General features: G+C 40.1%; 1 protein-coding gene across 22 annotated transcripts in view; it reads left to right on the forward strand.

Annotated features, from left to right (window-relative positions):
- Positions 1-10430, forward strand: part of PLEKHA5 (pleckstrin homology domain containing A5) — a 167584-nt gene extending 157154 nt beyond the window's left edge. For 13 of the 22 annotated variants that reach the window (XM_048934530.1, XM_048934532.1, XM_048934537.1 and 10 more), the window contains 5 exons: positions 813-971; positions 2293-2420; positions 3257-3402; positions 4535-4619; positions 7505-10430. In XM_048934530.1, the coding sequence (XP_048790487.1) occupies positions 813-971; positions 2293-2420; positions 3257-3402; positions 4535-4619; positions 7505-7523 (537 nt within the window). In that variant the 3' untranslated portion in view covers positions 7524-10430. Of the gene's footprint in view, positions 1-812; positions 972-2292; positions 2421-3256; positions 3403-4534; positions 4640-7504 lie in introns of all 22 variants that reach the window. The other 9 variants (XM_048934531.1, XM_048934549.1, XM_048934551.1 and 6 more) reach the window with 2 other exon arrangements.
- The last annotated feature ends 12057 nt before the right edge of the window (positions 10431-22487 follow it).

Here is a 22487-nt window from a genome sequence, read left to right on the forward strand (position 1 = left end):
TGGGTGCATACTTTGTATAAGAAAGCAGAGAGATTGATTTGTAGACTGACTTTAATAGAATTTCCCCATTTCAGCATGCATGTGCTAAATCAGACAGGAATTCAGCCAGAGGATTTACTACTTTCCTGGATCCTATTTTTCTCCACCCTAGTACTTAGTGTGTTGCAACACATAGGAACTTCAGTTCTGTTGGATTCACTCTTATGCCAACATAATGTTCAGAGTTCAGAACCTCAAGTCACTTCTACCACCCTTCCTCAAAATGTTTATGTCAAACATATTCTATGTACAGTAGACTTTTTTAAGGAATAACTGATACGGAGTTCTTAGTGTCTTTTGCTTATACTCTGCCATTATCAGATATTATGTTGACCTCTGTTAAATCAGTTACCAGCAAAGGCTTGGAAGATACCTGAGATACTTGGCAGAGTGCACATAGGTGTGCAGCTGATTTTGCACTGGCAGCAGATTTTTATATGAATGGAATTTCAGAGGATAGAAATGCTAGAGATTTTTGCAGGTGGAAAAGGAGATTAATCTTGAAAAGTAAAAAAAGCAGCTAGGTTCAACTGTTTTGAAAGGCATAATAATGAGAAAATTCCAAGTTTTTTCTTAAAAAGAAAAAGAAAAAAGCCAACATTATCCTCATTGCACTGTGATGTGCTTAGCAATGGAATGTCACGTAAAAAACTGTTTTGAGTTAAGATGCTTTAGTTTTTCAGACAGCTTTCTTAGCACAACACAAGACTTGGACCTGACACTGTAATAACTGTTTTTAGAACAAATGTCTCTATATCAATTTTGTTCTGCAGAATCGCAAGAAGGATGAAAGTGTATCTAGTCACATAAAGGAATTAGAGAGCACCACTAAAGATAATAATTTGAAACAAAAAAATGAAAGTCCTGAAGAAGAAATAGTGCAAGTAAAACATGATGGAGAACGAGAACATAATTCAGGTTTTACAAAAGAGGTACTGAACTCTCCTTAACTGCACTGCTCATCAGCCTATCTTGCAGTAGAAAAGTATTTTTAACCACAGACAGCAGGGTATGGGAAGCCAAGCAAAATTCCTTTTTCTTGGAAGATTAACATATATTTTTGTATTTTAAAAATGTAGTAGTAGTGCAAAATGGTATCAGATCAGTTGATTGCCTAGAGATTGAATTTGCTTATATGTATATACAGTCTTCTTAAATTTTGTTCTAATTTCCTCTTAACTTTACTTCATTTCACATTAATTTTCTTTTATTGTCTCGATTGACCAGAAAATTAAAAACATATATGATCTTTATTTCTTTGGGTTTGGAAACAAACCCAGTGCTGATGCATCTTTAATAATCATTGATCTGTGTGATTTTTGATGGTCATTTTATACACCTGACTTTTTTCCATGGTTGGCTTTAGTGCATCAAACACTGTGCAGGACAGAGAATAAGGCTGATGCAGCAACTCATACATGGAAGTAGGCACAACTGTAGTCTGTGCTGTTTGGCCATCAGATTGATTTCTGTCTTGATATCATCTCAGGCTCCATTAGCAGTGAGTTACCTCTGTATTTCTGGTAGCAAAGTGCCCTAAGGACTCAGCAAAAGCAGACTGACTGTGGAGAACAGATTACTAGAATTGTTTCCACGTAGTCATATCCTTCTTGGAGTGTCATATTTTTAAAATCTTGTGTGTGCTTTTTTTTATCTTTTTCACTATGTATTCTTTCATTAATCTCTTGTTGCTTTTATTTTCCCACTCCTTTTTCCTTTCTCTTTCCTATTTTATATTTGGTTTGTTTGTTTTGTTTGTTTGGTTTTTAGAATGTTATAAAATCAAATAGCTAGCATTTGTTATTCTTCTAGAACACTTTCTGTTGAGAGTTGATTTGTGTTAAGTATGCAAACCCCTTAAAGGAGTATTTCATAATATGCTAATATTGGTCCTAGCTAATCAAACCTTTAAGAGCAATATTCAAGCTCATTGTTCAAGTACTGCAGTTGCTGGAATCTTTGGCATTGTGCAGAGAGGGATAGCATACAAAACCTAGGCAGGCTGCAGTCCAAAGAGTTCTGGAAGTAATTAAGACAAGCCCTACCCATTGGCTCTGGTCTGAGTTTCAGGATAACTCTATTAACCTGAATGGCATTGATAAAAATTTCTTAAGTTATGTAATTCTAAGTTACTAAGTATACATGATGGCAAAATTTGTCTGTTAATAAAACTGTTTCCTGATACTTTATTTCTTATCTACCACTTAGTGGGTGTTACTGCTTTTTTGTTTCATGATTTCAATTTTTTTATAGCTGACAAAAACTGATGATTTTTTATCAGATACACATGTTGTATCTGACTCAAAAGAAGTGAATAATGAAGAGAAAGCAGAAAAGGAAAAGAATAATAAAGTGGAAGAAACACATGATGGTGATATAAGGTAAAAATAAAACAAGATGTTCAAAGACTATTTTAAACTTGCATGTTGTATTTATTAGTTGAATGTACCAAGCAACTAATGAAATACTGTCATAATACTTCTGAGGTATACTTGTATGTTTTGAAGTGGTTTCCATACAGAGAAATCCAGTGAGAAACTTGCAGGAGTTCTGTAAGAGGTAATGAGCTGGTACGAGGGGTGATGTTTATTCCCAGGTACTGCCCAAGTTACAGATATGTTCATGATTCTGGCTTTGTGTTACAAAATGTGCTTAGTAGTGTCAGTCCAAGCTCTGTATCAGTTTAATATGAAACCTTCAGCCAGGGCTTCTATCGCAAGCTCTTTAACATTGGCGTTTATGAAAGCATTGCATTTACAGACAGATTCAACAGTTTACTTTATACCTTTTCACCTTTATTTGACAGTTTGGGAGTATTGCAGAATTAGACAAAGGCTGTATATCAGATATTTCTCTTTAATGATTCCTAACTTTATTGTAAGTTGTGCAGATTCTACAGTTTCACAGTCGATCCTGAGTTCTTACATTAGACCATAACTTTCTCACAGCATACTTCATCAAAATAGGTATCACACAGCAGGAACCTGTATGAGTATGCTAAGGAAAAGAGCTCAGTTTCTAGCATATGTTTTTTTTTAGGTCTAACTTTACGTGGTAGAAGGGTTTGAAAACACGTATTTAACTTCTATTACACAAACTCACCAGTTGCAAGTTTGTCTATTAACAAAAGAAAATTAAATTGTGACTCCTATACTTAGTGGCTAGCACTTGAAATTAAGTTAGTGAGTTCTAAAAGCCGTGGTTTTTTTTCCGTCAGCTTGCAGAGTGTGACCACAGTTTCAAACCACAAACCCAAAACCGGTTCAGAAGAAAGTGAAGCAGCTAGTGTTCAAGAGCAAAAAGGAATTATTGCTTCATTTGAATTAGCAGCACAGTCTTCAAAAGGAAATCAGGCAACAGCAGGTATGGAAAAGAGTTTGACTAAAACAAAAGTTACACGGGACATATAAAAACTTCATTTCATTGTGATGATGTCTTTTGATGCTCAAAAACCCTTGTGATTTGAGAAGCGCTGAGCTGGTCTGAATATTAAGTATAGGTTTTTACAACATAGAGAAAAGTAGTTTCCTGCTGGGTAGCTACAGAAATTCCATTTTTCTGAGGTTTTAATGTAGATTTTGTGGTAGCATTTATTTCAGGGAATTATTTGACTTTAGCCAAAAATTAAGTCATCTTGTAGTTATTGGTTGGAGCAAATCCTTCCCTCTTTATCTTATAGAACAGTATCTCAATCCCAGGTATGTATGAACTATTTGATCTCCTGGCTGATGGACAGCCTCGAGTTTTGAACTGTGAACCACAATGTGGTCGTGATTTCAGATGCAGGAACAGCTGAAGACATTAGCTGATTGGTACAAAGACCTGCGGTGTACTTTGCAAGAACAAAAAGGTGGAAAAAAGCAAAACTTTGTGCAAAGAAGAAAAGAAGAGGGGTGCAGATGGGTGAAGAGGAAGTTGATTATAGAATTTAGGATATAATTAGGATATTCAGGAGTGGTTATGTAAGCCAGATACTTCGATCTATGGATATAAAAGGTGACCTGAACCTTTGCAATGCAGTCAGCAGTTTTCTCCTGTGACGTGGTAATCAAAACTGGAACTTGTAAATGAGCTCTGTAGCACCAAGCAGAATAACAAATAATTAACCTGAGCTGGGATATAAAGATGGTTCTGAAAGTATCCCAGCTAGTTAAATTGTACGTACTTTTTCCTCTGACATAACATGTTAGTGTTCGTGTGTCTGTTCTTTGTTCCTGAGATGATCTACTAGTTGTGTATAGGCTTGAGTCTTTTCTGAGATGTTTTGTTTCTTGAAAGAAACGGCCCTTGCTGACAACAGCTACGCTGTCCCCTGAAGTTGTGCTCACTGTGCTGATCAGATTTTAAGTCTTAACTTGTGTAACTTTCATTTGGTTCTGCTTATATTGATTGTGGCTTGAAATGGTGATTTTCAAGCTTATGTTTACTATGTAAGCCAGCTAGCTTTTGCCTTGTGTAACTTGTTTTCTTGTTTATCTTACTGTATGACTCGCAGTGAAAAGTTTGCCTTCTTCACCAGAATCGTCATTGTCACCAGCTTCATCTACACAACCTCAGCTCACAGAAGGATCACATTTCATGTGTGTATAGTTACAGAGAAGTACGTCTTTTTTCCCACCCCTCCTGTCATTTTTCTGATACCGTTCTGAGTGTATGTACTGCAGGTATCTTTGAGAAACATCTGTGGACAGTACTTGGCAAGACAAAGATATCTACTACGTTGAGTGTAAACTAACTGGAACACGAAACAAGTACCCATATTGACTTGTTTGCAAGTCATGTGTTCCATACTCAAATACAAAGGACTAATTGGCTTATTTTGCCACAGGTGGCAGGATAACAGTCCTTTGAATTACATGGGAACCTAGGCTGTTACAGAGCAGATAGACATTTAAGCTACCAGCATTAGTGCTCAGGTGCAAATGAATCTTGCTGCTTCCATGTGGGCAGCTGAAGTGAGATTTCTTAGTGATGCACTGAAGGGAATGGTCTAATACTCCAAAGAGTTTATGGCTTAAGATATGGATGAGTGAGGCATGACAAACAGAAAAGAAAAAAAATGAGGGTGAATGAAATGTAACAGTTCCGTTGTGGGTTTTATTTCTATAGGGATAATCCTACTCAGTATTCTTCCCTGTCTTAGCTCATTTCAAGGAAGTTAGAAAGCATGAGTTTGGCTAGATTTACATGTTCTTACCTGCAGTGTTACTGACTCAATAAATGGAGTTGGACATACAAGAAAGCATAATTGTTTGTACAGGTGTTTAAGGAAACCAGTATGATACCTACGTGAGTGCTGCTGCACTTTGCCAGCATTTAAAATGATCAACATCTCTTTGTTGTCAGGAAGTATCTATTTAAGTAGGCTTTCTGCTAAAGGAATGAGCTTGGCTTCAATGATCATGTTGAAAGCCATAGTTAATGCCATAAATTAAATGTAAGGAAATCTTATATTTGAGACTTTTCAGTCTTTCAACATTGAGAGATCTGAAGATGCATTTTCTTATTTATTGCCCTGTATCGCCAAGCTTTCATCTTAGTAAAATTAGACATTAATCAACATAAACACTTTATCCTGCATGAATTAAGTGCAGGAATCGGCATAAAAAGATTGTATTCAGTACCAACACCACTGTTGCTCACTTTCTCCTGTATGCAGCCCATCGTTATGAAATTTAGTTTGGACTCTGGTACTTTCACTTAAAAGTGTTGTTATGAAATCATTTAAAAATAAGTGGCACTATTAATTTTTTTTTTTCTGGAAACCTGTGTTAAAGATTTTAATTTCACTGTATACATGCTGATGCATTCATGATGTTTGAACATTTATGTGTTTTGAAATAGGGCAAACTTTCAGGGCAGTGATGTGATTGAAACCACACTGCTGAATTCCTTCTGTAGGCGCACCACAGATGCCTTGACAGGGGAGGCAACCTGCAGTTTCACCAGAGTTTTTTTGTTTTGCTTTTTTTTTTTTTTTAATCAGTTGCATTAAGTTACTTTTACCCCTTGTCATCAGCCCCAGCGATCAGTTCAGCAAAGTCATTTTAATTATTAATGCTGAACATGAGAGTAGCCAAAGTGAAGTGCTCACATAGTGACCTGCTTTGTAATGGAACAACTAACCCCTGACACCCCACAGCGTGTTGTAACCTCGCAGGTAGTAAGTATGCAGCTACAACACTTGCATCTTAAGAATGATGCTGCAACACTTAGAATTGTATTGTTATGCTTATGGCAAAACAGCGCATCTGGGCTGCTGGTTGTAAAGCTATTGCTCTGCTCATATATGCACCACCATAACAAAGTAAAATAAATTATACCCCTTTGGGCTGTTTAATGTTTGAATTGAGTTGAAAAAACTATTCAACTGTGTGCATATACACTCTGCCTTTCTTTGGTGCACTTGTTACCTCTGCTAGTCAAGTGTTCCAGAGCCAATTCGTGCCTTGAGCTGGTCCTTGTATACATAGATGTAACGAGAGTGGTCTGCCTGCCTGCAGTAGTTTCTGCCCCTTCCTCTCTGTGCTGCCACTCTGGTGTTTTGGAATAGTAAAAGATACATGCAGGAGCTGGGTGTCTCTCAAATGCAAGAAATCCTGGATACTAGAGGGCTGCAGCATCAGTCCTGTTCTTATGTGGCATCTGGAAAATGTACGGTAGATCTCAGAGTATCGTGAGGTAATACCTATATTTGGCTTGCTTGGTCAATTAGTAAAACGATACTCTGGGCACAGGGCCAGGAGAATTTGGCGTAGGAAATTGGTGGCATAGGATATTCTGGGACTAAGGAAAACCCATTAGCACAAAGCTACTTTCTTTGTTACGGCCCTTTTTTGCAGAGGCACATTCTGGATGCGTAGCTCTGACATTGTTACATTGTAAGCATTGCATTCAAGCAGAGTAGTGGAGGGATAATGAAATTTTAGCAGCACCAGGATCTGAAGCTCCGAAACACTTTTACCAACGAACTGCTAACAGCTATTTATAGAAATCCTTTCAGTAATAACCAAAAGGCAGCAAGCTCGGGGCTGAGCACAGGAACTTCAGCACGCTCATAGTGATGCTGCAGCACGGCCTCATGCAGGGACAGCGCTGTGTCCTGCTGCAAACAGCACCTGGCATTTGTCAAAGCAGGGAGGGCCTTTGCCACTGTCCCTGGTTCTATATGGAAAACGTTTGGAGCTGGCTATGTCAACAAGATAAAGCTCTCAGGACAAAGACATTTTCGTAGTTGTGCAAAGTTGAAAAAAGTTTACTTTTGCTTCTTGCTGACAGTGAACTTTCTGAAAAGCTGATTTTGGAAACGACTTATTTCTGAGATACTCTATTATGTTCTACATCAGTGATAACTGCTGCTAGGATGAGGTCAGACATTCCGTGCCGCGCTTAGTCCCAGGAGTTGTGTTATACAATATTGTGTTGTTGCTAAAATACGGTAACCTAACCTGTGTCTGTCTTCCAGCTCTAATGGCTTCTGTTGAAACAATTCATGCCTGAGATGTATGGACCCGACCTACGGAAATGTGAGAAGATATTGTACAGTATATTTTAAATCTATGAAATTCATAGTTCTGATGCTTTTGGCCACAGAGCATCATTTTATCACTTCCTGGAAAATGTTTATTCCAAGAGAGCTTTAAATGGCCCATATGTACACTCAACAACCTTCAGATCGTTCTCCTGATACCAGCTTGCTGCTATGATTTCTGTGCACATAAAATAAAGGCTCTTCTCAGTGTGCAGTCTATAGTCAGGACTTTATTTTCCAGAATTTAATGTTCTTTTAAGTATGGATCACATAAGTTTACTTTTTGGCTTCTTTTAGACGCATAACTCAGTTTATTTTACATATCACCACTAAAACCCTGTTTTACACTTTTTAAACACTACAATTTATTGTTTTGACATTTTATTTGTAAAAATTTTTATATATATATATACATATAGATATATTTAAAATGTGCCATTTTTATTATTGCTTAGTAAAAGATGTCCTGTTTCTGCTGTAATTATTTCTTGGTCAGGTTGCAATGTCAGCAGTTACTGCCACACTTCTGTCAACATATACTTTAATGTCAGTGCTTACTTTTACTTAAATAAAATGGAGTGTAGGTATTTTGAGGTACTGGGCTTTTCCTTTGTTGGGTTAGAGTGTGTACAGCAATAAGCAGGTTCTCAATCCAGTACTTAGTTTGTGTACAAATGTAATTATGTTCATTGTATATATATTATACAATGAGCACATGCGATGTAAGTAAAGAAGCCACTTATTGTTCAGATAAGAATGTTCATATCCCATTTCTTTTATATCATAATAAATAAATGTTGATGTTCTTAAGGACTGGTATGGTTAGTGTTTCTTCCAGCAAGCAGATGTCGTACAGCATATTCCACCTTTTGATGTGGGGAGTGCAACAATCTTATCTCATTGGCGACACCACCTGTCAACCAGAGTAGCATGACAGACTCTTAAGATTCCAGTCTTCCTCTCCAGGAAAGAATAAGGCTGCAACACACAACAAAAAGACAACGTGAGATCGAGATGCAAGAAATACAGGTTCAGCTCCTGACTCTCCGGGCTTGTACCGTGATGTTGGAATAATCACTTAGTCATTCTGTGCGCCTCCATTTCCTGCCTGTTTATTTGAGACGGAATAGCCTGCCATGCTGTGGTGTGGCAAGTAGTAATTGAGTATTTGGAAACGTAGAATGCCACATTCAGTGGGGTTAAGGAGAGATGTATGATGATTCCTTGAGGCTTTGACATCTGCAAAGCATCTTCCAGAAACCGAAAGAAAACCCAAGGCCATTTGTCAAGTGTCATCATCCTACAGATGTTGCTGACTTCACTTCTCCTTCTTACGCAGCTGTCTGAATTTGCCTGAGACAAGAGGTTTAGAAAAGAATGATGAAAAATGAAATGATTTAAAGGGCAAGCTTTTGAATCTAAGATGTAAAGCTAAGAAACCTTTTAAAGATTCAGGCAACCACTGTGTGCTTTGGTGCATGTGCGTGCCATAAGTAGGAAGGAAAGTTTCTTAAGAAGGCGACTGCCAGCTCTCATTGTGCTCTTTTTATCACACAAATCATAGCCCATTCAAGTTAATCTTAAGGTGCCAGAGAATATATAATTTGGTGTGCTTTTCCAAAGAGGAGTGCCTGAGATTGACACATGGTTTGAAATTAACTCCTTATCATTACCACCTTGAGAAGGAGATTGTGTTCACTGTACATTTCTGCCTCTCCCAGCTCTGCTCTCAATTCTTTCTGTCACAGAGACACAGAGCACACTTTCTACCTGTTACTCTGCCTTTTTCTTTGAAAAGCAGAGAACTGGGAGGCAGAAATTAGCAGTTGAGCTTGGAGGGTCATAGCGAAAGAGGTGGCAGAGGGAAAAGAGATGAATCATGATGCAGGCAGGCAGCACGCAGCTTAAAGTCTGACCAAGTAGCCCTTCCTCTTTTTTTGGAACGAGAGCCCCAGATTAGCACATCCTTCCATCCAAAATGCAGAGCAAACAGGAGGAATGTGATTTTTATAGCTCAGCCAGCTGAGATTTAAGTTCAGCGGCATCACTGGAACACCTGGGGCAAAACAAATACAACACACCCTGGTCCCTCCCTAACTCTTACACAGAGAGCTGTTCAGCTGTCAAGCTTTGCAATCTCTTTCTGTCCTTGCTGCCAAAAAAAAGATTTGCAACCAATAAAGGAAAGAATGACTAAGTGGTTTTTGGACATTTGTAGATCTTGTCTGTGTTTGAAGCAGCTGTCAGTTTGGTGTGTCTGCACAGTATGTGCAGTTTATGCTGAACTTGGGGGGGCATGGGAGAATTTGCAAGTTTTGCTGGTGTGACTGTTGACAAAGATGGCAAAACATGAATGGTGCAGGAATGCAGTCATGCTCACAGACTGTAACTTCACCTCCTGTGGGCACTTGCAGCGAAGACTTGCTATTTCATTGGGTGCTCTATCTTTTTGTCTTATGGAAAAGAACTAATGGCTCTGTGTTCTCACAGAGCATTTACTGTCTTTTACCTCATCAGAATAATTCATCCCGGTGGTCGTACTCTGAGATACAGAAATATCAGAATACTGGTACTGTCAGCTTTCAAGCATCTATTTTAAGTTTGTATCTAGGATATTTTTATATTTCTGATCGATTGCTTTATTGGCTATTGCACTGACACTTGTATATGCAGAACATGTACTTTTTTTCAAAAGCAAGAGTCCTTAGGAATAACGCAACACATTCTCTACAGATGTTCATGCTTTTCTGAACCAATTACATCTATTTTTGTCTTCTGTTCACCATTTGCACTGTTCCAAGACTACTAGAGAATGTGATTCTTTTTGCTCCCTCAATAAAGTGACATAACTCAAAAAAGTTATGGTTGGTGTCTTGGCAGTTTTTGTATGTCGTGGACTGTCTCACAGAACAAGGCTCCAGCAGGCAGTTGAAGCCCTAAGTTTGTATGTACTGTTACTGAGAGGGGAGAAGTAATCTTCAGTTCATACTTCTGTCTGTCGTAAAACGAATACAATATCCAATTTTCATGAAATAGGAAAAGCAGTTTGTTTTTATCTAAATCACTTTAATTGGGCAGTCTGGGAAGGAATCATTGCCAACCCTGTTGGATCCATGAGGTGTAGAAACCAGGAGTGTGTACACGAAGAATTTTTGTGCGTTACACTGCTAGCTATAGCTACAGATGTATTAAATTCTCCAGTATTTGGACGGATGGGTCGGGTTATATGCTGGGAGAGCAGAGCAGCAGAGTGGAAGGTTTTTATTCATGGCGGCTTTAATAGCTTTGACATCAAACTTCACATTGTACTTTAAAAATAAGGTCAATTCTTTTCTAATAAAAGTATTAATAGTGCTCATTCAGATCTCAGAAATGGGCCACCATGTCTTTTCTGCACAATATATTTTTGTCTCTGTGATCCTGGATTCTGCTGTATTTATTTCCTGAAGTTATTCTAGAGTTTGAATTCTTAGTTAAAATGTTATTTTCCATCTTTTGGAAGTTGACTTTTAAACGGCCTACGAGCAAATTGCCTATACCTGGCATTAATTGTATATCTGAAACAACTTCATTTAACTTTTTTGAAGATGCATGTGAAGATGACAAAGCAACATCTGGCCTTCATTTCTACTAAAGAACGGCATACATATACTTGCAGTTGTAATCCTCGGAGCTGCTCAGCTTGTCCATATGGGAACGCTGAAGAAGCTGCTACAAAATAAAATAGAATATACTCTGGTGTTGGAAAGCAAATGTCTGGCCCAAAGCAAAGGCTAAAAGCAGCTGTTTTCTGAACTTGACACGCACAACTTATTACCCAGCTGTTCCAGATGCGTCGATATTCAAATGTTACTTAGAGAATGAAGCTCTTGGTAGTTTTTGGAGATGTTTCTCCACTGCATCCTATGCCAAAGAAAATGTTTTCAAAGTTTGCCTAAGTCCATTAGCTGGCTGTTGTTGTGAAACTGCAGGCAACTCGTAATTGTAGCTATGGGTAAATGACATCACCACGGCGGCTGGTGATCAATGGATTCATGTCGTGGTCTTGCTATGGATGTGTTAAAAGACACTATTTAGTCTGGGTTAGTCTGGTATAAAAGAAAAAGCTATGGGCAAGTGGTGCCGTTTTCAGTGGACTGCTGTAGAGAATAACAGGACAAAAACAGATGTGATCTCATTAACTTCTTTATTGCTGAATCCAAACCTAAAATAAGGAATTGATTTTTTTGTCAAATTCTATCCAGATCCCCTATTCAATGGAACAGGAATACTTCAAAGAATTTCAGACTAAAAATGGAAACACTCTCTTCCTCTTTTGAAGGTGAAATCAGTGGGGTTTAAAAGAAAAAAAAGAAAAAAAAAAAAAAATGCAGGCCCTGCAGATTCAACTTTATACATTGAAGAAGCAAAATTTACTCCTGACTTAGAGATTAGCTGGTGAAAACTTCCAAAAAATACCACCTTTCATCTATTGGTTTTCATGAATCAGTCAAGTGACTGCAGAACCCTGTTTGGCAGTTTTAAATGTACTCCTTCAGCCTAATGCGTAAAATGTTTTCTTGTATAGAAAAAAGTGCCTTATCCATACAGCAGCTGTCCCTACAGAAGCACAGGGACAACTAAATTCAGGTCACCAGTTTCCTTTGTGAAATTGCCCAAAAGTTCCAGTGGTTTGTACACTGAAGGCTCAAAACGTATCGTGTGTGTCACCTCACATTTCTAAGGAACTTGCATAAAAGTATCTCTTCTAGGAAATAGATTCTGTTTAGGAGAAAAAAAATATGTTTTTTAAAGTGCCAGTCACACTGCTAACAATCAAATAATGAGTAGGTGTAATTAGTAGGTACAAACAACTGGAAATTTCAGAAAACTACCGTTGATTGACAAGAGAACATTTCAAAGTGATTGCAAAAGAAAAAGCTGCGAAATTCAGCAACGCTCAACAATGTTGCAATTAAATAGGAATTTCTGCTCAGGCTTTACACTGAGTGCACATGCAGCGGAGCACTCTGTGTTGTGCAGCTTTCTTCTTGGTAAAATCCCAAGAACGAGCGAGGAAGCTGTTTCAGATGTTTTATCTCTTAAGATAAATTGTTTTTTTAATATTTTCATGCTTACCCAGCAGTTCTGGAAAGAGTCATTAGCGGCTATTTCTCTTTTTAAGCACTGTAAAGATCTTATCTAGACAGGGGAAAAAAAGGAAAAACAGCTGAACTTTCTGATGAATGTCCTCTAATGTTTCTGACTGATGATTTTTATGTTTCATTTCTTGCCTGAGGGCTGTCTCAGAGACTTTGCTCATGCAGGGGCTGGTGCGGCACTAAACGCAAACTTGTGTGTGAGTGAGGACTGCCTGAATGGTCTTTCTTGAGCTAGGAGATGGCTTGGAAAGCTGCAAGTGTTTGATCTGAAGCTCCTTTAAAAAAATATTTGGCTGTTTTTTTTTTATCAATACAGTTTTGAAACTCCTGGTGCTATCATGCCTACAAAAAATAAGTACTGTAATAAATGGAAAATGCCAGGATAGCGAATGGGATTCTGATTGGTGTTTGCAAGGTGGCAGTTACTGAAGAATTGGCCTCAACTGTTGAGCAAATTGTGTCAGTGAAAGAACTCCAATTGCTTAGATACTCCTTGCTTATATAATCTGATTCTTTTGGTGTACAGGGGGAAAATTACTCTGAGCTCACAGAATTTTATTTAAACCTTTTCTTTCATGATCTTAAAGCTGTTCCACGCTGTGTAATCAGCAAAACACAACATAGCTGAGCTTCATTTCATTAACTATCGAGAATTTAGGACAAGGAAGACCAGAGGTCGTGACATTTTGGTCATTTTTACCTCATTAAAATCTTACGGCCCCTGAGAAATGCAGTAAGGTCATGTTTGTAAAAGGTGGGAGTCCAAAGCCTCACTTTGAGCCATGCCTATTTCAGAGAAGTGCTCTGCATGAATTATCATACATCTTTCCCAGTTGAGTCTGGTTCCAGGCTAAAGCACTTCAGTTATTTCACGTTCGAGCAGAACCCCCCACCTTCTTCATTTTCAGGCAACTAATTACAGGCAGTCAGAGAAGTCTGAGATCTCTGTACAGCTGATAACAGCAAACTATTGGGAGGGTGACTATATACACGTGCAAATCCGAGATAAATCCTGAGCGCTCCGCACTTGACAGACGGTTCCCAAACCCTCCAGTGCTGTAACTGCATCTTTGTCTGAACGCAGCTATCAGGCTTCCAGATAGCCTCCTTCAACAGCAGTAGGAGTGCATCCTGCTGGTTTTAAAAGTGCCCAGCTAGCTGGGTTCTTGTTTTGAAGAATGCTGCAAGCAATCAATATTACTGCAGCACAAGGCTGTCCCTCACACAGCCCTCCCTTTTTCCTGCAGCTTTCAATAGGCACAGACTTGTGGCACAAAAGCAGCGCTGCTACCTGTTGGCTTTCACACAGAAGCAGTCCGTGCTTATTTCCATCGCCAGAGAGCTACGTTGTGCTAATGAGGGAAACAGAAGACGAAAGGCACATCCACTGCAGTCCAAGTTCAAGTACACGCTGAAGGACCCCAAAGAACAGAGCAGCTGCTGCTGCAGCCTTCCCGCTCTGGCTTTCCTCCTTTTTTTTCCTCCTTTTTCCTCACTGCCTCTGCTTTTGTCCCAGTGGCGTGGCTGCCATTGTGTATGAGTTTTAGGGGATGAAAGCGAATGATTGCTGATGGGTGACATGATAGTGTTAAAATGCAAAAGCAGATTGGTTCTAATAGTGAGTGACATAGTAGCCCTGAAAAAGCAAGCGGAGGTGGCACAATAGGCTTAGAGCCACCGCCACAAGCAGAAGTGACTGACAAAAGAAACTGCAACACACAAATACCAATATGTGTCTAAAGAGCCCAGTGTGCTAAAATGCCCAGAACTGTCCGATGTCTCACGCTCTGGGAAAGAGTGCAGCTCGCAGGCCCAGATGCAGCCCAGTCCACTGGGCTGCCATCTCAGCAACACGGGGTGTCCCGCGCCTCGGCCTCTCTGGGAATCTGGGTGCTGAGCACGCGCAGGAAATCTGGGATTACAAACTTGTCTGAACTTTTCACAGCCAGGCATTAACATGCGTGTGCAGCAGCCTATATGTAAATGATGTTATCTGAGCTGTTTTATGCATGCGTTTCCAGGATAAGAAAGGAGATTTCTTTGTGTGAACTAATTACCTGCTAAGAAAAAAATTAGAGCCTTTTTAATGTTAATGCCAGGCTGTATTTTTATTAACCTCTATACTCAGTGATCCCTGTTGTATGTTTATTGTGTATTTTCAAATATTAAGGGCTTGATACTTGAAACTACATGAAAGAGGTTCCCAGTGTGACTTTGCATAAGCAGGTTTCTTTGTGGGGTTGTAGCCACATCTCAGAGCTTTTTTTTTTTTTTTGCCCATAAAACAGGGTCGCTTTACCAATCATAGAGACAAAGTGACTTTTAAATGTTTATTGCTGTTAAATCTTGCACTGCAGCAGTTAAAGGCAAGTGGGCAATCATATTAAACTGGAACTACAGAGATACTGCAAAACAGAATCATAGGATCATAGAATTATTTGAGTTGGAAGGGACCCTTAAAGGTCATCTAGTCCAACTCCCCTGCAGTGAACAGGGACAGCCACAGCTCCATCAGAGCCCTGTCCACCCTGACCTTGAGTGTCTCCAGAGTTGGGGCATCCACTGCATCTCTGGGCTACCTGTTCCAGTGCCTCACCACCCTTACTGTAAAAATACATTCTTTGCCTGATCTGGAGTCTCTCACAATCAAAGAAAGAGAGTTCATATTCACATAGCAGAGCTGAGCCCAAAGGAGATCGGTCCTTTAGGCTTCAGGTGGACAGCTTGTATGATTAAAAGTGAAACATACCCGTGCTGCAAGAGTTATGTCGGGAGATCATCTGTGCAAGAGTCCAATCTCTTGTGGCCACCACATCTCAGCCAAAATTCAGCATGTTACTCATTAATACTATAATTAGACAAGGGATGAGGGGAGTAGCTCTCAAATATTTCATATTTTGATACACATACAACTTTTAAACCAGTATTTATTTTATCATACTTTTTTAAGCACGGTAGAAACTGGGTTAAGTTTATACATATTTTGTTTTTACCATATAGCATAAGTTGTTAATAATAGAATCATAGAGTCATAGAATCATAGAACGGCCTGGGTGGAAAAGATCATCTAGTTTCAACCCGCTGTTGTGGGCCGGGTTGCCAACAAAAGCATGTTACAGCAGTCCAGCACAGGTGGTGGACTGAGGTCACGTTGAGCAATCGCAGAAAGTCCCAAGATCTCACGGTATCAGCATGGAAAAGATCTCCAAGACATGTGCTAATGCAAGGAAACTGAAAGACAAGTGGTTCGTGTTTGCTGATCCAGTGCTCATGCCATGTCAAAATAAATCAGTGGGGTGAGAGGGAGAACAGGTTTTCGTTGGTCGGTTGGTTGTTTTTTTCTATCAAGTTCCACTTTAAGCTGGCTTCTTTGCTGCCTCTTTACTTGGAACTCACGTTGGTGACACTAGAAAGGGACCCTCCCCCGAGAAACGTTTCTGTAAGATCAGGAAGTGGGGCTCAAAGTAGCAGGGAGATAAGAAACTGTGACCTCAAGTGGGGCCAAACAGATTTTCCTTGGAAGAAATGAGACTAAGGAGGTCATCGCTCCGCAAAGCTGATACCTTGACACCTCTCAGTGCCTGAATTACATTTGTTTTGGAATGTGTGCCTCTTCATTGTTCCTCTCACACCAGCACAACCTAAATCAAATATCTTTCTCACCTTGTCATCCACAGTTTGATCTGAAAGACTTGTCTGTGCACTTGAATTGTTGTAAGACGTGCCACCTTCAAAATCAGACCTTTTTCACCTTGTTCCAAACTGTGTCATAATAAAAATGTTTCATATATTTTCCAGGCTTTAAATAACTGAATTCACTTTTCACCAAGACGAAACAAACACTTGGCCCTGCCAAACTCATTCAGAAATTCAGCTCTGAAGATAATGGTTCTGATAAACTGTTAAGCTAAATGTAACACAACGCCAAAACTCTGCCTTTTGTTCTAATGCAGCAAGTAGAATATTCTAAGCAGCATCTGTAACAACAGCTTTCAGTGAAGGGTTCAAAGACAGAGTGCCAGACCTCGGAGCAATCATGTGAAAGAGATTCTGCTTTGCCCACCCAAACAATGGTTAAATTGCTGCATGACAAAATGATACAATGGTTTGTGGACTCTCATATAATCAGCTGCTTTGGTGAGTCTGCAAGCAAGGGAGCTGAGAATAGTTCAGGAGATGGAATGTCTGCTTTACCTATTAGCACATCTGCAGGGCAGGTCATTGGGGCATTAAGCTAATTTAGGCTTTAGGTCTCCCAGTTCCACTATGCGTTCCAAGCTTCCTGTGAGAGGGACCCTCTGAACTATTTAAATTCTGAATTACAGAAGGGTCACAGTGCAACTTAGGATCTTCCCTGTGAGGTGTATTGAGTCCCACCTGCTCGCAGTCATTTTCCATAGGCCAACTACATCAGGATTTGCTGTGGGTCTCTCCTCAGTTCCTCAGCTCTCGGGCTGTTTGACATTTTGGTCCCACTGAGGTCAAGGGGAGTTTTGCAATCAATCCCAAGGAGGCCAAAACTTGTGACAGGGTTTATAGGGTTCATCCGAGAGCACGCATCTCTGAAATTTAAATTTGCAATAAAGGTGATTGTTCTGAGACTGGATATAAAGCATCAGAGCTCAACTTATGTTCCATTGGTGATAACCAGCATGACCATAGAACAGGTTTCCAAATGTGCATAGATCCTAGAGCTTCAGACAAACGGTTTGGGAACTCAATTAACCTGTGTCTGGCCAAAAGTGCCTTACTTTCTCCTTCCTTATTTACATCACAAAGATCTCAGCCATGCAGCAGCTATTTTCTGTCACTTCGGTAAAATAAAATTTGCAACGTGAATGGGATAGACTCAGAGATGCCCCAGAACTGATGCTTGGGGTGATCACCCAGCAGATGCAAACTGTGGCATGAAAGACAATGCATTTACGTGGAACAGAATGACCAGAATTGAGCAGATAAGATCCCAGCGTTGTCAGTATGACCCCAAGCAGTTCAGAGTGCCACAGAAATCCTCTCCATCTCTTGCCCCAAAGCTGCCATGCAAGCATCTCAGCATAGATACACAGAGAGAGAGATAACAGGAGTGGCACTTGTTACACTGATGGCCTTGGACTGCAGAATGTGCTGCTGTTTGCACAGGTTTTTTGCAGGTTACTGCTGCCTACTACAAGGCATTTTTGTTGACAGGGAGGGTTATATGAGCATGTTAGGTGCTGCCCCATCTAATGAGATAGGTGAATTCAAGAGAAGGTCAATGAAGCACTGAAGGGGGAAGAGAAGTGCAGAAGAGTTCCCTTTTTTTTGCTAGATTGCAAGCATTTTCCAGTTTCAAAAGGCAAGACTGGGGAAGTTTGCAAAGTCATACTGGGGTGATTTGACAATCAAGCATTCCCCTGGCTCTGTTGTCAGCACACTGACCAGCAATGCAGCTCGTCTGGCACAGAATCGCTGCAGTGAGCTGATGAAGATCTTTTCAGTCCCTCGGCTTCCCAGTGCTGTCATGACAACAGCTACTTTCTTGGGCCTGCTGAAACCCCTTTTCACATTCAGTGAATGCCATGCACAGAAAAGTAGGTTGTTCTCATCAATCTCCCTCTCTCTCTCTGAGATTTGTTTGATTGAGAATAGGGAGGGATGCTGTACTACTGTGGACTTGGCTTACTTTCCAAGAACATGGCACACATTGATCTTACAGCAAAGGTTTGAAGAGTTATGACTTGGAAACATATTTCTGATAGCTGAGTATATAAATACGGTACCTGTAATAAAGACTTTCCCTTAGTGGCAAATGACAATAAAGTTATATTGCAATTACATCAGTCTCAATTACTTTGAGCATGACTTCTGCTGCTCAGTGAATGCTGTAGTAATAGAAAGGTGAGTTTCTGGAAGCAAGTCTGAATTTTTCTTCAATTCAGATGTTTCATTGTTCATGCTCAAGCCTACTAAATAATAATTTCTATTTTTATACACTAAAGCTGTGTATCTCCAACTGTTTGACAAATATTCCACAACTTGAATTTTTCTTGTGACATTAGCAGAGTGGGGAGGGGGAAAAGGGGGTGGTGACAAAGAGGAATAATTCAGCTGTTAAGGCTTTGGGGAGTCTAAATTTGTCATACATGCTATCGTGGGAATTCTGAATTCAGTTACTGGTATCTCAGGCTGCATCTAAACCTACCTGCAGGGACTCACTACTTGATTCCCGTCATGAGGTTCAGCTTCTGTAGCTGCGAGTGATGACTGCTGGGAACATGGTTTTCTCCCCCATGTGGACGTGGGACAAAGCCAGGGTGTATGGCTACAGCTCTAAACACAGAAAAATATTTACTGTTTTTGCCTGTCTCTGTAACATGGAAATAATATCTCAGCTTTCCAGAATCACAGAAGAGTTGAGGTGGGAAGGCATTTCTGGAGATCATCTAGTCCAAAGCCCCTGCTCAAAACAGGCAGCTACAGCAGGTTCTTCAGGACCACGTCCAGATGTGTTGTGACTGTTCTCAGGAATGGAGATTCCCAAATCTCTTTTCTGTGCTTAACAACCCTCATGTTGAAAAAAAGTTATTTCTTATGTCTGAGTAGAGTTTTCTGTATTTTACTTTCTGCCCATTTCCTCTTGCTCCTTACCACTAAGAAGAATCTGGCTCTAACTTTTACCTTTCCCAGCAGGTATAAATTACCCGGCAGGTCATTTATACGACCCTGTCATCCCCCCACCTCAGCCTTCACTCCATGGGCTGAGCAGTCCCAGCTCCCTCAGCCTCTCACCATCTGGCAGAGGCTCCAGTCCCTTCAGGGCCCCTGGCTGGGCCCGCTGGAGCTACAGCTGTGGGTGGAAGGACACGTGTTCACGTGAGCTCGATCTTGGAAAGCCATAAGATTCTTCTGAGAGCAAAATAAAAAATAATTAAAAAAAAAAAGCACAAACCCCATAACTAAATTTCTACAGGAGATTTTAATCTATTTTTTAAATACTAATGTAAAAAAAAAAAAAAGTTAATTGTTCTATCAAGAGCGTGTATTCTAGATAAGGCCATACACTAGAGAAAGGGATTTTCAAAGTGATCCTAGAAGAACATGGAAAAGCTTCTGTATGTTTGTACTGCTTCCAAACTGTGATTTGTATTTAATTAGCATTCAATTCATTATTCATTTCTCCTTGGTTGTAATGGTTACGCACCGGTTTTGCAACAAGCAAGATCTTGATTATTTTTCTGGTTTGAAAAGAATCTCCATGAGTGCAAAGAGAGGCTCTGCTCTTGATCTCACATCTGCATTCTCAGAAAAAAAACCCTGCTGTTATTTACTGACTGGTGTGCTTGGGCAGAATTCCACCCCTCTGGAATTGCCCTCTCTGCCTTTATTGTAATGGTCTGCAGTAGCTGACCTGCAGAAAGTAAATGGACACAGTGGTGGCAGCCCTGTATTTGTGGTTGGGGGCACACCTTCATTTAAAACTGGAATCCAGCTCTGCTTTGCATAAGAATGTAGAAAACACGCATTCCCCAAATTAACAGCATGTAAAGAGTCTTTAATCTGGAAGCAAATATGTTAATTATCTCTGGGTAAAACCAATCTAAATGGCACCCTTTAAGGATGTTGATTCTTCTGAAACACAAGAATTTTTGCTGCCTTTTTTTGAAAAAGAACAAACTATGCCAGTAAAAAATGCACACAAGGAGGTATGAGGACAAGAAAAAAGTCTCTGGTAATTTATATAAATGCGCTGTTTGAATCAAAACGTAAAAATACTGATGATAGTTACAACAAAGTGATTCTCTGTGCTATTCTACAGTGTTGTGTACCTGATTTTTTGACACTGCAATGATGTATTTCATCAGCTGTGTACATTTTCCAGTGTGAACACCTTTCTGAATAATGTCAAAGAAAAACACTTTCTTAAATACATACTTACATAAGTCCGTGGAACTCATGATGACTTGGAGACAGGGTGACTGGAGTAACATTCAGGGGGACGTACCAAGGCAGAAGCACTGTGGTTATTTCTGCTTGTACAGCAAGTTCTGAGCTGGTTCTCAGCTGTGTCTGTAATAACTGCTAGCTTACCTTACCTAAACAGCGTCTATTTGAAATTCTGTGCTTCAGTTTCAGTTTTTGCAACAAGCAGTAACCTACATAAATGAACCATATTATGAGGCCTTCCAATTCCTCGTGCTCAAAAGCACATCTTCGTGCTTTTTTCTTTTATTTTTCTTTTGTATTTTCTTTTGGTATCACGTGGCAGCAAATTTGACATCAATTAGAATGTATTTTAAAGAAGATGCATTTGTGAAATATCTGGTTCCTTCCACTTGTGTCAGAGTATCTACATGCAGCATGGGCTTCCTCCTACTGTTTGTGTGCATACACGGCTCAGCACATGGGTGCTCTGATCTTGCAAGTTGTTACAATAGCTCAAATGCAAACAGAGTGAACATTAGGATATGCTTTTGGATAAGTTCCAGAACTACAGAATGGGGTTTTCCACTCCTGAACTAACTGCTGGCATTTTAATACATACATTTTTCCCCATCCCTGTAGTGTGCATTGTTACATTTAATAGAGCTGTCTGAAGCTTTCTGAATTTTCCTGACTCAACATCAACAGAACGGCGTTATATTATATATTTTTTTATCCTAGCTACCACTAAAATCAGTTCCTTGTTGTAGCTCATGGCATGAGTTTCCCAGCCAGCTGTGCTGCACAACAGAAGGGGCAGTGTGTCCCCATGAGGGCTGTAACAAGATCTGGGGAGGGGAGAAGGGGCAGACAGACCCAAGCAATATCTGGAATCCACATTGCCAAAGTGTTTTTCAACACCAGAGACAGCTCACAGGCCAGCGGGGACAGAAGAGGGACTTCAGCTAATACACACTTCTGGCAGCCTTCCTTTGACTGAACCAACCTAAACAGTGCTTGAATTTTCCTATGGTCATGGGCCTGCTTTCAAGCAAACAACACAGGGGAAGATTAAAGCTTTAAAAAGAAAACACCGTGGAAGGGAGTTTAAAGGGAGAATTAACTGGGTGCTGTAGGAGAGGGTGGGGTTGGGATTGCAGAATAAGGCGGTTTCAGTCTGGTCTGAAGGGAAGGGTGAGAAATGAGCGCTGGATGCTTACTTGAAGCAATGGGCGATTGCAGCTTCTTCCTCAAGACGTGGAATTTGGATGAGGAAGGGTGGGGCAGAGAGAAGGGGAGGGTGCAGTCTCCAGAGACTGCTGAGCGGGCAGAATGTTGTGAGCAAGGTGAGTCATGAGGTGCAGGCAGCAGGAATTTCCTGCAGTGTTTAAGACATGCATGTGGAGGCAGGAGCAGGACAGTGCAGTGATCAAGCGTGTCGTTTCACAGAATTTCCCATGCCATCCTAACAAGTGCAGGGTGGCATTTTTTCCTGTACCTTAGGCCAACGGTACATATTTTTCTTTCTTTGTAGGCCTTTCTTACTGGTTTGTTTTGCTTGTGTACTATGCCTCATAGTGTTATGATGCTGATCAACACTGGGAAGAAAAGCTCAAACAGACTGCACTGCATGTACCAAATCTTCTGACGATCTCATCCAACTGTTCTTTAAAAAAGCAAAACAAAACACAAAGTTGCTGTGTCTCAAGAAAAAGAAGAAACTGCTTTGGAGTCTGCTCACTATTGATTCTGCTGTCAGTGTGAATTCCCTGCACCCCTGTGGTTCGGAGGTAAGACAAAGAAAACTACACTCTTCATTTCTTCCCCATGCTCTGCTATGTCTGTGTCTGCAAAGGAATTCAAATCTCCTCCAGATT

The sequence above is a fragment of the Lagopus muta genome, chromosome 1, assembly GCF_023343835.1.
Source record: "Lagopus muta isolate bLagMut1 chromosome 1, bLagMut1 primary, whole genome shotgun sequence".
NCBI classification, from domain to species: domain Eukaryota; kingdom Metazoa; phylum Chordata; class Aves; order Galliformes; family Phasianidae; genus Lagopus; species Lagopus muta.